The sequence below is a fragment of the Vidua chalybeata genome, chromosome 5, assembly GCF_026979565.1.
Source record: "Vidua chalybeata isolate OUT-0048 chromosome 5, bVidCha1 merged haplotype, whole genome shotgun sequence".
NCBI classification, from domain to species: Eukaryota; Metazoa; Chordata; class Aves; order Passeriformes; family Viduidae; genus Vidua; species Vidua chalybeata.
Genome location: NC_071534.1, coordinates 71,977,797 through 71,993,155, shown reverse-complemented (window position 1 = coordinate 71,993,155; position 15,359 = coordinate 71,977,797). Strand labels below are relative to the sequence as shown.

The following is a 15,359-nucleotide window of genomic DNA, read 5'->3' as shown; positions in this document are numbered from 1 at the left end:
CCCAGGGCTGGGGTCGCTCCGTGGGCTCCCTCAGCCCCGTTGTGGCTCCAGGCCAGCAGCCTGGGTCACTCCTGGCAGCAAAGGGGTTCCCACTCATTTTTCCATGGAGCAGCCTCTCTTTAGTCCAGCTGGAAAGCTTGGAGAAAGGGAAACACTTCCCAGTGTTCAGAAATTCAGACATTGATTGGGACAGTAATTGGTGTAATTCCTTACTATGTTCAAAGAATCATAGAATCAAGGAATCCTGCAATGGTTTGGGTTAGAGAGGACCTCAGAGCCCCTGCAGTGCCACCCCTGCCAGGGTAGGGACACCTCCCACTGTCCCAGGCTGCTCCAAGCCCCAGTGTCCAGCTTGGCCTTGGACACTGCCAGGGCTGCTCTGGGAACTCCAGCCCAGCCTCTCCCCACCCTCCCAGCCAGGAATTCCTAATTCCCAAGATCCCATCCATCCTCTGGCAGTGGAGCCATTCCCTGTGTCCTGTCCCTGCAGGATTGTCCCCAGTCCCTCTGCAGCTCTCCTGGGGCCCCTTTAGGCCCTGGCAGGGGCTCTGAGCTCTCCCTGGAGCCTTCTCCTCTCCAGGTGAGCCCCCCAGCTCTCCCAGCCAGGCTCAGGAGCAGAGAGGCTCCAGACCTATCCCTGGAAATGTTTTTCCTTGTAATGGAAATTTGCTCATTTCCCAGTCAGCTGAGTTTGGGAATTGTTGGGATGAGTCTGGGGGATGTCACACATCCAGCAGTTTTTCTGGAAACAGGTGGGGATGAGGGGCTGAGCCTGCATGTGAGGCTGGGAGAGAGGAATGGAAGGGAGCCTTTGGAGAGGACCTTCCTGGTTTGCCTGGGCCAGAAAGGGGGATAGGGAGTGGTTTGCATGGAGAACAGGAAGTTGTGGAGCAAAGTGAAGGTAGTGACAGCTGTTCCAACATCTGGCAGGAGGTGGAATTGCTGAGTGTGAGCAGCAGGAAGAGCAGGAGCTGCTGGGAGAATGTGGTGGGGTTCTGCCACCACTGCTCAGATGAGGCTGTTTGTCCCTGGAACATTCCAGGTTTCCAGAGGGGTCTGTGTGTTAGTTCCACAGCAGGATGCAAATCCAAATCCATCCCCATCCATGCTGATGCAAATCCGAATCCATCCCTGTCCCTGCCTCAGGGATGGGATTAGGAGAAGGAAGGAAGGGCTTCCCCTTCTTGCAGAGCTTCCCAGGCTTTCTCTTGTTCAGAGTTTTTGGACATCCACTAAGGATTTTCTCTGCTGCTCTTTTCCCTGCAGTGGCTGAATGAAGCCAGGATTATCCAGAGACTCGTGGAGCTGATCCATTCGAGCCAGGATGAGGATGTGAGTGGCACCTGGCCTGGGCATCTGGGGGGCTGGTTCCTGCAGGGTCCGGGAGATTTCTGTTTGCCTTGTCCTGGTGACCTGTGGAGGAGCCACCAGGAATGGCCTTGGGATGTCCCTTCGTCTGCTTTTGACTTACTTTACTCCCAATGTCTTGGTTCTGCTGCCTCAGTTCATCTCAATCCTACACACAGTGGGGATTTCCCTTGGGATTAGGGAGGAACCTGCTGTTCCTGGAAGATTCTTTAAAATCAGCCACTTGATGCCATTTTCAAATCGTCCTAGCCCTGAGTAGGAATTCAGTGATAAAGTCCAGAAAATGTAGTTCTCTGAGCCCAATCCCCTCAGCTCATCCCAGGCAAACTTCCCTCTGTGAGGGAAAACTGGGAACATCCCCATGGATTTGTGTTGGAGCAGATGCTGAGGTACAGCAGCTGCAGAGAGGCTTTGCCTGATGGCCAGAACCAGAGGATGAATTCCTCAAACACCCCTGGAAAGCCTTTTAAATCCCAGGAATTAAATGGAGAAAGGTTTTCTCAAGCTAAAAGCTGAGCAGTGGGAGGAAGGGTAGGATGTTTGTGTTATGGATGTGCAGATTAGCAGGATTGAGGAGAGAAAAAGGAATCCTCACCCCTGAGCTCCTGAACTGCTCTTGATGGTCGTGTTTGGGCCAATCTCCTTTGAGTGCAAAGCCTGTTGATGCTGCTACTCCAGGAGTGTCCAGCCCTGAGTAACTCCTGGGGGAGCAGGAATGGGATTGATCCTAGCTGGAGCATTCCCAGCCTGGCCGGGCTTGGCCCCGGCGCTGATGCTGCTCCTGTCCCTGTTTCCAGAGGCAATCCAACGCTTCCCAGACCCTGTGTGACATCATCAGGCTGAGCAGAGACCAGAGCACTCAGCTCCAGGATGTCCCGGAGCCAGATCCACTTCTCACAGCACTGGAATCGTGAGTACTGGGGGCACTGGGCATGCTGGGGGCACTGGGTGCACTGGGAGGGGCTCCTGGATGGCTCTGCAGGGTGCAGACAGAGCAGGGATGTTCCTTTGGAGCTGGAGAAGCTCTGAATGGCCTCTTCAGCAGTCTGGGGTTTGGGGCTCTGTCCAGAGGCAGGAGAGGGGGTCAAGGAGCCCAAAGGTCCCAACCTGATCCAGAGTGAGGCAAAAACCCAAGGAATTCCAGCCTGGAGAAGGGAGGGTTGTGTGGGGACGTCACAGCACCTTCAGGGTCTGAAGGGATCTCAGAGGAAGCCAGAGGGGGATTGTTCATCCAGAACTGAAGTGCCAGGACAAGGGGAGAACATGAAGCTGCCAGAGGACAGGGATGGATGGGATCTTGGGAATTAGGAATACCTGGCTGGGCTGGAATTGCCAGAGCAGCTGGGGCTGACCCTGGATCCCTGGCAGTGCCCAAGGCCAGGCTGGACACTGGGGCTGGAGCAGCCTGGGACAGTGGGAGGTGTCCCTGCCGTGGCAGGGGTGGCACTGCAGGGGCTCTGGGGTCCCTTCCCACCCAACCCATTCCAGGATTCCCTGATTTCCCAGATAACATTCAGTGTGTACCAGAAGTGTTGATTTTCCCAGTTTTGCTTCATTCCTGGTGTTGTTTCTTTGCTCTTTGCAATGAACATTCAATTATTTATGTCCTGTGTTTTCTGCTTCTTATTTCTTCAAACCTAAAAACTCCTGGAGATTCTCCAGGAGACTGAAACTAAAAAGGCTCTTTTAGGTCTGGAGGCAACATTTTGTCAGGAAAGGGCTGGAAGGAGCCATGGAAGGGACAGGGGCTTCCAGTTCCCCTGAGATATTTCTGTCCACCCAGAGCTCTGAATTTAGGTGGCACGGGGGATCTTTTCTCCTGGTCCAGGGCTGTCAGTTCCTCCATGACTGTGTGATAATTCCTGGGATGGGACCTGGTGTGTGCAGGTGGGAATGGGATGTGGCTCATCCCAGCACTTGGAAGCCACTGGGACCATCCTGGGCTTGCCATGGAGCTCCACCCCTACCAGGAGCTGCTACTCTTCCATAAATTTTTCATTTCTCTCACTGCTCCTGCAGGAATGAGGTAGATCCAGCCTTTGTGCCATGGCCTGACAGAATCCTGTGCTAGGGAAGTGTTGACCTTTCATGGAACCCTGGAAGGGGTTGGATGGGAAGGGACCTCAGATTCCCTCCAGTGCCACCCCTGCCATGTCCCAGGCTGCTCCAAGCCCCAGTGTCCAGCTTGGCCTTGGACACTGCCAGGGCTGCTCTGGGAACTCCAGCCCAGCCTCTCCCCACCCTCCCAGCCAGGAATTCCCAATTGCCAAGATCCCATCCATCGCTGCCCTCTGGCAGTGGGAGCCATTCCCTGTGTCCTGTCCCTGCAGGCCTTGTCCCCAGGAGAGTTGCAGCTCTCCTGGAGCCCCTTTAGGCCCTGCCAGGGGCTCTGAGCTCTCCCTGGATCCTTCTCCTCTCCAGGTGAACATTCCCAGCTCTCCCAGCCTGGATCCCTGGGAACTGAGGGGCTCCAGCCCTGCAGCAGCTCCGGGGCCTCCTCTGGGCTCTCTCCAGCAGCTCCAGGTGCTGCTGCTGTTGGGCTCTGGAGCTGGAGCCACTGGAGGTCACATCCCTGACTGGATGGCCTCTCCTCTGTGCTGGTTCTGAGCCCTCAGAATTTTGGAGATGGGATTGCAGCTCGGTCATTCCCTCTGGGAAATCCCAGGACCTTTAATAAGGGCTGTGATTCCTTGCAGTGATGGCCATAGAAGACATGGCACTTACAGACTTTTTTGGTAATTTTAGGCTTTCTTCATAGTTTTGGAGAGGGCTGTAGGACCCTGCACTTCCAGGAACCATCTCCAGAATTCCTGCTCAAAATAAAGGAGCATTTTGGGCAAAGGGGTTCTTTTACTCTTCTTCCCTTTCTGCTGAAGGTCACAAAGCTCATTACCCTTCCTGGCCAATTTTCCCAGCATTACAGTGACCTTTTGGGTCTTGGATAACTTTTGTCATCCCTGAGTCAGGAATGAATGATCAACATGAAGGAGGTGGGATCAGGGAATGAGCCCGAAATCCAGGTTCAGGAGCTGCTGGCTGGGTCCTATAAAGGGAATTTGGTTCATTACAGAAAATTGCCTCCTTTACCTCCCCTTCTCTGCTGACAGAGGGTATTTAGATGCTCCTTTTTCAAATAATCCTCCCTCATGAATTATTCAGCTGTTTTCACATTTTTGTCTCATATTTTATTTATACCCATGGAAAGGCGACTTTTTGGAACGTTAGAAAATAGTCAGGATTGGGCTGTGAACTCCAGGGATGCTGGGTTTGGCTGGATGTGGAACTGGGGAAGGCTGGGAAGGGACTTGCTGAGGGCTGGATTTTGGGAAGCTGTCCCTGAGGGACGGAGCTGGGATGTGGTGGGGAACAGGAGCTGCAGGAGCTGGAGCAACAACTGACAGAACCGGAGGAGACAGTCTTAAACTACGCCAAGGGAAATTCAGGTTGGATATCAGGAAAAAGCTTTTCCAGAAAGGTGATAAAGTTCTGGAATGGCTGCCCGGGGAGGTGGTGGGGTCACCACCCCTGGATGTGTTTAAAAAGCCTGGATGTGGCACTGGGTGCCAGGGTCTGCCTGAGCTGTTGGGCTGGGCTGGGCTCGATGCTCTTGGAGGTCTCTCCCAACCCAGGGATTGTGTGATTGTGTGAGCTGGGGAGCAGGGCTGTCCTCAGCCTCCTGTTCCTCCCACCCGCCATTCCTTGGTCTGGCAGAGAGCAGCGGGAAGAGTGGGATCTTCCCTTTGCCTTCCGTGACAAAGCCTCGGTGGGTGCAGCAGCCCGGGAGCAGCCCCAGCCCCGTGTGAGTGACCCCCCTGTGTCCCCAGGCAGGAGTGCGTGGAGCAGCTCCTCAGGAACATGTTCGACGGGGAGCAGAGCGAGACCTGCATCGTGAACGGAACCCAGGTGCTCCTGACGCTGCTGGAAACGCGGCGCTCCGGGTGAGCCGGGACCGCCGGGATCACCGGGATCACCCCGGGATCACCCCGGGATCACCGGGACTGTGCCTCGGGACCGCCCGGGGGCTCCTGCCGGGGCTGGGGGCACAGAGGGACGGGCACCGCCCAGACACAGGGAATTGCTTCAAGCTGGAAGAGGAAAGTCTTAGATGGGATACTGGGAGTTAGGAATTCCTGGCTGGGAGGGTGGGCAGGCCCTGGCACAGGGTGCCCAGAGCAGCTGGGGCTGCCCCTGGATCCCTGGCAGTGCCCAGGGCCAGGCTGGACACTGGGGCTGGAGCAGCCTGGGACAGTGGGAGGAACAAACATTTGTTGGGTAACTCTTGCTGAGCTGTTCCCTTTGGAAGTGTTTGGGAATTTGGAACCCCAGGAAACACTTTGGGAATGTGGTTTGCCGGCTCTGCTGGGAGGTTATTTCTAGTCAGCTCCTCCTGAGCTCAGCACAGGTTTGGTTGTGTGAGCAGCACCTGGGAAATGATACCAATATTAACTAATACAGTATAATAAATAATAGAAATAACTAATATAATAGAATCTATACCATGCAGGTATGGGAATGTGTTCAGGAGCTGAATGTTATTACTTTTCATCCTCATTTTTCAAGAGAAAACCACTGACATGGCCAGTGTGACTGGAGGCTCTTTAACAAAATCTCCACCTCTGGATACTGGGGGCAGTTCTGGGCCCCAGGAGAGGGAAGATGGAATGCAGGAAGTGTAGAAAGAAAATGGTTTTAGTGGAATTGCTGATTAAACAGAGTTGGGCAGTGGTTTAATATCATAAAGTCCCAGAATCCCAGGATGGACTGGGTTGGGAGGGACCTTGAGGACCCTGGTATCACTTGGTTGTTCAGAATGGGAAGAGGGAATGGTGAGTGCCTCCGAGTGAATCCTGGTGTTCCCTCAGAGTGGAAGGCCTGATGGACTCGTACACTCAGGGATTCGAGAGGTCTTACACTGTCAACAGCAGCATCTTACACGGCATCGAGCCCCGGCTCAAGGACTTCCACCAGCTGCTGCTGCGTCCACCCAAGGTACCGCCGGCATTCCCGGGAGTCCAGACAGCTCCAGCGAGGACACGTGCCCAGGGAAGGGAAATCCACACGCAGATTCTGCAACTCAGGCCTGCAGGGATGAGCAGCAGGAGTCTGCAGCAGGAATCTGCAGCAGGAGTCTGCAGCAGGAGTCTGAGGGTTGTGTTCAGGGAAATCTTTGGGACTGGGGGATTGACTGGAGATGGGAAGGGATGGAGAGGAAGGAATTTTCAGTGGATAGTTGGATTTTAATCTTCTGGTTTGAAAGTCAAATCTCCCAGTGGCCCTAGAACCATCTTCTTGGGAAGGTGGTTTAGGTTTCCCTGCTGAGAACATTCCTTAAATGGGAGGGTTCTGTTAAATCTGAGAATCCCCGAACTGGTGGGGTTGTTAGGGATCGTCCAGTGCAGCCCCCTGCAGGGCAGGGTCACCTGGAGCGGGTGACACAGGGACACGTCCAGCTGGGTTTGGGATGTCTGCAGAGTGGGGCACTCAGGCCCTCCCTGGGCAGTGGTCCCAGGGCTCTGCCCCACCCTGGTGAGGTGGAATTCCCATGGTTGAGTTTTCGGCCGAGGCGCTGTAGAGCCCTGGCGCGCTGTGGGAACGTTGTCCTCCCCTGACTGCCGTCCCTGCTCCTCAGAAACCGGCGATCCTGACCACGCTGGGGGTGCTGGAGGAGCCGCTGGGGAACGCGCGGCTGCACGGCTCGCGGCTGATCGCGGCGCTGCTGCACACCAACACCCCCAGCATCAACCAGGAGCTCTGCAGGCTCGGCACCATGGACTTGTTACTTGTGAGTGTCCGGGGCCACCGCGGGCAGGGACGGGGCAGTTCCACCTGGGATCCGTTCTGTGCGGGGCTCGTGCCGGGGGGCCAAAGTCCTGGTGTTTCCCTTACCTGCTCCGGCAAGGAGCAGATCCCTGCAGGAGCTTTTGTGATCCAAATCCGACTCTTTGGGGTTTTGGACTGAGCCTCACACTTCCAATTCCGTGTCAGTTCAGTGGAGAAGGTGTGAAACAGTCTGTGCTGTGTGTGTGAGCTCCTGGAATGATGAGAGATGAATTTTCTCCCAGGATCCCTGAGGCTGGAAAAAGCCTCCCAGAACCTGTGCAGCCTTAAGAGAATTAATTCCACCCTTAGCAGTGATTTAGTTCCTGTTTTTCCTAGGCTTCACTGATCCCCAGCAGAGTTAAGTTGTTTAATTCAGTGTGTCTGTGCTGTGAGTGCTGTCTGTGTGAGAGGATTCCTAAGTGCTCCATTTATTGAGAATATTCACTGATTTCCCAACAGACTGAGTGCCCTGGGAATGTAGAACCCAGCCTGCAGTGAGTGCTGGCATGTAGCAGGAAAACTGTTTGAGTGGAATTGCTTGATCAAACAACAGCTTGGGCAACAATTTAATATCCCAGAGTCCCAGAATCCTGGGATGGGTTGAATTGGGAAGATCCTTAAAGATCCCTGATACCATTAGAATATCCCGAGTAAACTCTTCCATCTCTTATTTCTCCTCCAGGATTTATTTTTTAAATACACGTGGAATAACTTTTTGCATTTCCAAGTGGAGCTGTCCATAGCAGCCATCCTGTCCCACTCGGCGCACGAGGGGAAGCCCAGCCCGGGGGAGCCGGGCAGCAAAGAGGAGGCTCCGAGCGGGAGCGCGGCCCCGGAGCCAGCGGAGCCCTCGGAGCCCTCGGAGCCCCCAGCCGGAGCCACCGAGAACGTCATGGTCACCCACGTGAGAGCTGGGATGGGCTGGAGTCTCCAGGGATCTCTGGGGTGGGACTGGGGTCACCAGGGATCCCCGGGGTGGGCTGGGGTCACCAGGGATCTCTGGGATGGGCTGGGGTCACCAGGGGATCCCCGGGGTGGGACTGGGGTCACCAGGAATCTCTAGGGTGGGCTGGGGTCACCAGGGATCTCTAGGGTGGGCTGGGGTCACCAGGGATCTCTAGGGTGGGCTGGGGTCACCAGGGATCTCTGGGATGGGATGGGCTGGGGTCACCAGGGGATCCCCGGGGTGGGACTGGGGTCACCAGGGATCTCTAGGGTGGGACTGGGGTCACCAGGGATCCCTGGGATGGGCTGGGGTCACCAGGGGATCCCCGGGGTGGGCTGGGGTCACCAGGGATCTCTAGGGTGGGACTGGGGTCACCAGGGATCCCTGGGATGGGCTGGGGTCACCAGGGGATCCCCGGGGTGGGCTGGGGTCACCAGGGATCTCTAGGGTGGGACTGGGGTCACCAGGGATCCCTGGGATGGGCTGGGGTCACCAGGGGATCCCCGGGGTGGGCTGGGGTCACCAGGGATCTCTAGGGTGGGACTGGGGTCACCAGGGATCTCTGGGATGGGCTGGGGTCACCAGGAATCTCTGGGATGGGCTGAGGTCACCAGGGGATCCCTGGGGTGGGACTGGGGTCACCAGGGGATCTCCGGGGTGGGCTGGGGTCACCAGGGATCTCTGGAGTGAGCTGGGGTCACCAGGAATCTCTAGGGTGGGCTGGGGTCACCAGGGATCTCTGGGATGGGATGGGCTGGGGTCACCAGGGGATCCCCGGGGTGGGACTGGGGTCACCAGGGATCTCTAGGGTGGGACTGGGGTCACCAGGGATCTCTGGGATGGGATGGGCTGGGGTCACCAGGGGATCCCCGGGGTGGGACTGGGGTCACCAGGGATCTCTAGGGTGGGACTGGGGTCACCAGGGATCTCTGGGATGGGATGGGCTGGGGTCACCAGGGGATCCCCGGGGTGGGACTGGGGTCACCAGGGATCTCTGGGATGGGCTGGGGTCACCAGGGATCTCTGGGGTCGGCTGTTCCAGAACAGGAACTTGTCTCAGTGTGGATTTCTTATTATTTATTTTCATATATAATTTTTAGTGGGTTTTGTTATAATTTATTGCCTTTTAAAAATTATTTTTATTATTTATTATCAATTTTTAGTGGGCTTTATTATTATTATCATTCGTAGTGGTTCTCATGGAGCTGTTGTTGCTGTTGTCCCTTTATTTGCAGCATCCCATTAAAACTCCCCTCATTTAATGACCCTGTGAATACCTTGGTATTTATTAAAATTATCCCTATTTATTATTAAAATTATCCCCATTTATTGTTAAAATTCCATTTTTTTTAGTAAAAATTGCTACAAATTTTGGACAAAAAAACTAACCAAGAACACTCCAGCTGTTGGTGGCCAGGCCTCAGCGTGGTGGTTGGAAAATGCCAGCAGTGCTTTAATTCCTGCTGCTGGGAGGCTCAGGAGCAGCCTGGGGATGCTCCAGGTGTTGCTGCTCTGCTGGGATCCTCTGGGAAATAACCAGGAAGGAATTGGGCTCTCGGGCAGGGGAAGGGCTGAGCTTTGAGCTCCCGAGGAGGAGCAAGGGAAGGAACAGCAGGATCCACAGTTCTGCTTTGGAAAATCCGGAACGTTCTCCCTTTCCCCCCGCAGCTGTTCCAGAAGTGCTGCCTGGTGCAGAGGATATTGGACGCCTGGGAAGCCAATGACAAAATCCAGTAAGGAATTGCTGGCCCGGGGCTGCACACTGACTTTGGAATATTCTTGGAGAATTTCCATTTTAATGGTGTCCAAGCAGACTTGGATTTTGGTTGGGATTTGGAACTGGGGTGGTTTGCATGCTGACAAGCCAAATTCCCAAATAGACAGGATTTGAAGGCATGATGGGTTTTATGGATGTTTCCAGCACCCCATCCCAAACACTCAGTCTTCTGCTTTCCTGCTTTCTCAGGGAATCCCATGGAATATTCACTTTTAAAATTTTTTGTTTTGTTATGTTTTAAATGCACCATTTTATTCTCCCTGGAGTAGAAAACTGTTGGAAGTTGGGATGGCCAAGCATTTGTGGCCTGGATTTCCTATTTTAGCTTTATATACCCCTTGGATTTTGTGCTGATTAGAACTAAATATTCTAAAAGAACTAAAACATTAAAGTGGAAATATTCCAGAGGCTTCAGTTTCCGTGTCCAGCTCAGTGTTTGGTCCTCCCTCTCTATTTTGAGCTCTGGGTTGCTTCCAAGGGCTTTGGAGTCCCACTGGAGTTGTTTAGGCCATAATTGGTGGATTGAGATTTGGATTACTTTTTTTTTTTTTTTGGTGGTGTGGTTTGGGTTTTTGGGTTTTTGGTTCTTTTTACAGCCCCTTGTCCACATAAGGAATTTTGCTGGGCATTTCCTTACCCAGTTCTGTAGGACCATAAATATCCCTGAGTGCTGCTTGGGAGTTTTCTTGATTAAACCAGAAAGGAGCCAGAGCTCATCCCTATTTCCTGCCAGAGTTCCAGTCACCACCACACTGGAAAGAATCTGAGTGGAAGGGAGAAAATAGGGATTTAAGCAGAGGAATCTCAGCTGGGGCTTTGGGAAGGTGGAGTTTCCAGGAAGAATCTTGGCCGCTCTCAGTGGGCAGATGGAGACCAGCAGGGCTGCCCCTGGATCCCTGGCAGTGCCCAAGGCCAGGCTGGGCACTGGGACTGGAGCAGCCTGGGACAGTGGGAGGTGTCCCTGCCATGGCAAGGGTGGCACTGCAGGGGCTCTGAGCTCCCTTCCCACCCAAACTGTTCCCTGAGCTGGTGTGGAGCACGGCTTCACTCTGCAGGAAGGGAAGCAGTGAGGAGCCAGAGAAGGGACTCTGGGCTGCTCGGGCTCTGTCTTGGGATCTGGTTTTATCCTAAGGGGAATCCCATGGTTGGATGGGAATGTCTTCTGTTCTGGGGGAGTCACTGCTGCAATCCCAGCCCTCCTCGGAGCTCTGCCAGTAGCTGTGCTGTAGATCCTTAACTCTGGGAGTTTTCTTCCCTAGGAATTACAATCAGATTCATTCCTGCATCTTTTCCATGTTTAGCTCCTTGTTTGGAGCCCCTCCCACATTACCTGAGTGGGAGGAGGGATCAGGAGGAAGCAGGGTAAAATGAGGGAAGGTCCCCGTGCTGGGGAGAGAGCCCTGCCAGAGCAGGGCTGATCCCTGCTGCGGTTCTGCAGGGAACTCTGGGAAGTGTGGGGCTGGAGTTCTGTGGCCATTGGGGCAGGAATTCTGTGGCCATTTGGGCTGGTCTTCTGTGGGCATTGGAGTTTGACTTCTGTGGGCATTGGGGCAGGAATTCTATGGGCATTGGGGCTGGAACGCCAGGGCCATTGGGGCTGGAATTGTGTGGCCATTGGGGCAGGAATTCTGTGGCCATTGGGGCTGGAATTGTGTGGCCATTGGGGCTGGAATTGTGTGGCCATTGGGGCAGGAATTCTGTGGCCATTGGGGCTGGAATTGTGTGGCCATTGGGGCAGGAATTCTGTGGCCATTGGGGCTGGAATTGTGTGGCCATTGGGGCTGGAATTGTGTGGCCATTGGGGCAGGAATTCTGTGGCCATTGGGGCTGGAATTGTGTGGCCATTGGGGCAGGAATTCTGTGGCCATTGGGGCTGGAATTGTGTGGCCATTGGGGCTGGAATTGTGTGGCCATTGGGGCAGGAATTCTGTGGCCATTGGGGCTGGAATTGTGTGGCCATTGGGGCAGGAATTCTGTGGCCATTGGGCAGGAGTTCCAGGGCCATTCCCAGGGCTCTGTCCCAGCTCCATGGGTATCCTGGCTCCATGGGCATCCCATCCCAACTCCATGGGTATTCTAGCTCTGTAGGTGTCCCAGCTCTGTGGGTGTTCTGGCTCCATGGGTATCCCATCCCAGCTCTGTGGTTATCCCAGTTCCATGGGTATCCGGGTTCCATGGGTATCCCGTCTCCGAGGGTATCCCGGCTCCGAGGGTATACCGTCTCCGAGGGTGTCCCGGCTCCGAGGGTGTCCCGGCTCCGAGGGTAGCGGCTGCTCTCTGTTCCAGGGCAGAGGGCGGCAGGAGGAGAGGGAACATGGGGCACCTGACCCGCATCGCCAACGCCGTGGTGCACAACATGGAGAAGGGGCCCATGCAGACCCAGATCAGTGACTTCATCAAAGGTACCGCCTGCTCCTCCTTCTCCTCTTCCTCCTCCTCTTCAGCTCCCCCTCACTGCTCTCCAGGGAATAATAACCCTTAGGAGCTCCTGGAAGGACTCACTGAGGTATTTCCGCAAGATCCTTTCCCATTGGAAAGGATTCCCAGGGAAATCCCACAATATCCCATCATTTAAAGTATGGTGAGACCCCATTTGGCTGCTCTTGGTTTCCACACAGTGAGGTTATGATTGGACAGTGGAAGGTGACCCTGCCATGGCAGGGGTGGCTCTGGATGGGGTTTGAGTCCCTTCCCACCCAGCCCATCCCATGATTCCATGACTCTCTGAAGAAAGAGACACGAGGTGTCCCCAGAGGCCCCAGATGTGCTCATCAGGGGTATTCCCATTGCCAGGCTGGGTCCATCCTGCCCTCACTGGATCCACTTGGGGAACTGTTTTTGTCCCATGGGTTTGGGTGGGAGGAAGGAAGATTTTCCATTTTCCACCTTTTCCATCCCCACCGTTCAGCCCCTGCCAGGCTGGGACAGGGCACAGCCGGGCAGTGACAATCTGGGGCACAATCTTCTGCTCTTTTCTGCTTTTGTTATTTCTCCATTTCCTTTCCTCAACCCTCAAGTTCTACTCACTTTTGGGCTCCCAGTTGTGCTGGGCTGGGAGGGATGGGAGGGAAGGGTTCCCCCAAGTCCCCAGGAGGAAAGGGAAGACCCAAGCACAGCTGGAGCTCTGCTGGGGATTGTTCCCGGCAAGGTGAGAGAAGCTGTGAGTCCTTAGCCCAGGTGAGTCCCCAAGGAGTTCAGCTGGCTCAGAACTCCCGTGGTTTTCTCCCTCTCATTCCAGAGCTGCCTGAGGACTGCAGGGGCAGGTGGGAGAGTTTCGTGGAGGAGACGCTGACGGAGACGAACCGGAGAAACACGGTGGATTTGGTGAGTTGGTCACTCCAGTGCCTGCTGGGCTTCCCATAACAGAAGAAAGGGGTTTTCCTGGTTTATCTCACTTTCCTTATTTTGCTGAAGAGCACTTCAAAGCAGAGTAGAAAGCATTTCCATAAGCATATTCCATTAACAGTCCTTCAGCAGAGCTGATGCATGGTGCTGAGCTGGTCCCTGGGATTCCTTGGGGCAGCTCCTGCCTGGGCAGGAGTCTGGGCTTTGGTGGAACTGAAACACTGGAGCTTTTCCAGATTTCCCTGGTTCCCTGACTGGTTTGTGCTTTCCCAGGTGAGCACCCACCACCTGCACTCCTCCAGCGAGGATGAGGACATTGAGAGTGCTTTTCCCAACGAGCTCACTCTCCAGCAGGTGAGTTGGGAACATCTTCACTATTCCCAGGAAACTCGCTGCTCTGGTTGCCTTTGGTCATCCTGCTGTGGAGCAGCTTCCTGAACTCTGCTCCCAGTCTGTGTTCAGCTCCTTTGGGCTTTCCCAGGGCAGTTCCATGGCCTGGGATCCACCCGGGAGCAGCGCAGGAGGCATCGGGGGGTGGGGAATCCCAGAGCTCTGTGTGACCCTGCTCTGGGAAGGGGTTGGAATGAGGATTTCACACACTTCTGGGATTTTAATGCTTTCCTGGAGAAGCTGTTTCCATGCAGCTCCACTGACTGTTTCTGGAGTGTCTCTGGACACCCTACTGATGGATTTTTTGGGATCCCTTCCCAGGCCTTTTCCGAGTACCAGATCCAGCAGATGACGGCCAATTTCGTGGATCAGTTCGGCTTCAACGACGAGGAGTTTGCAGACCAGGATGACAACATCAAGTGAGTGTGGGGGTGTTTGGTGATGGTACCAAGTGAGTCTGGGGGTGATTGGCATTTCAGCCTCTTGGCATCCCATCCTCCCTCTGGTTCAGGTTTAAAAATGAGCCTTGTTATCCCTCCTCAGGTTGTAAACAGCTCCTTGTTTTCCAGGAGCCCAGCCCGATCTCCAGAGCCAGGTGGAGAAGGAAGGAAAAGTATTCCTTCATTTCAAAGAGAGAAATAAAGCAGGCAACTGTTGTCCAGCCCTGGTCTGGAATGAGTTTAAAGGCAAAGCATGAGAGCAAACTCTGGGCAGTTAAACAGATCTTTTCCAAGGAATTAAATCCTTATTGGAAGGAGGAGTGAAGGGACAGTGCTCTGATGGAATCCGTGGAAAATGCAGCCATTTTCCCCCTCCTGAGGAAGGGAGCAGGAATGATCAGGAGCAGTGGCAGTTCAGGGAGACAGGAAAGGGGATTCAGTGTTACACAACTTGCTGAATCCAGAGCTCAAAATTTGCTGCTTTTACAGAATTCCTTTAATCCCATTAAAGCTGCAGCTCATCCTCTCTCCTTAGAAATGTACCTGGCACTGGGATTATCCCAGTGGCCATAACGGTCCTGAAACTGGGACCAGTTGTGGACAGAGCAGTGTTCCAGGGGATCCCAGTGCTCCTGGGTTTGTGTCCATCCCAGGAATTCCTTGGGATCCAAGGCAGCACCTCTGCCCTTCCCATCCAGGGTTTTTCATGAGCCTTAGAGATGTCAGAAACTTGATAAGGTCAAAAAGTTCCAGAATAGAATCAAGAGTTGAATTGAACAGAAATTATTCAATTCTACACATATTTTTTAAAAAAAACTAAGTAAATTAAAATAAAATAAAATAAATAAAATAGATTTTTCACTACTGGCAAATACAGCCCCATGTGAGTGATGGGCAGGGAGGAGTTAAATCCCTGAGGAGCTGGTGCTTCGTGCCCGGTGTAAAATGAACATGAAGCTGGAAAAAGTCTGTGCTTGGGATGCTATGGCTCTGTTTGTGATTGGAAAAGAAGAATGTACTGCAAAACCTGGAATATTCTGGGAGTGGTGCTCCCTACCAGCTGTTTCCGGCTGTTGGACACTGGGCTGGAAGTGAATTGGAATATTTAAGGAGTATCAGTCATGTGTCAGGGTCCCTGGGATTGCAGGAGTACTGAACTGGAGAGTCTTTCAAAGAAAATAACACTGGAAGAGCTACGGATCCATGAGTAGGGAGAGTGAACGCTTTCTGGATCCAAACTCTGGGAATTGGGAATTTCTGGGCCTGCAGCACC

General features: G+C 53.9%; 1 protein-coding gene across 2 annotated transcripts in view; it reads left to right on the top strand.

The window, feature by feature from the left end:
- PPP6R2 (protein phosphatase 6 regulatory subunit 2) overlaps nt 1-15,359 on the top strand; it is a 63,936-nt gene that overhangs the window by 38,382 nt on the left and 10,195 nt on the right. For both annotated transcript variants that reach the window (XM_053943453.1, XM_053943454.1), the window contains exons 6-16: nt 1,267-1,332; nt 2,166-2,278; nt 5,193-5,306; nt 6,231-6,357; nt 6,998-7,150; nt 7,871-8,092; nt 9,803-9,867; nt 12,198-12,313; nt 13,150-13,235; nt 13,530-13,610; nt 13,968-14,065. In XM_053943453.1, coding sequence (XP_053799428.1) covers nt 1,267-1,332; nt 2,166-2,278; nt 5,193-5,306; nt 6,231-6,357; nt 6,998-7,150; nt 7,871-8,092; nt 9,803-9,867; nt 12,198-12,313; nt 13,150-13,235; nt 13,530-13,610; nt 13,968-14,065 — 1,241 coding nt within the window. The remainder of the gene's footprint in view (nt 1-1,266; nt 1,333-2,165; nt 2,279-5,192; nt 5,307-6,230; nt 6,358-6,997; nt 7,151-7,870; nt 8,093-9,802; nt 9,868-12,197; nt 12,314-13,149; nt 13,236-13,529; nt 13,611-13,967; nt 14,066-15,359) is intronic.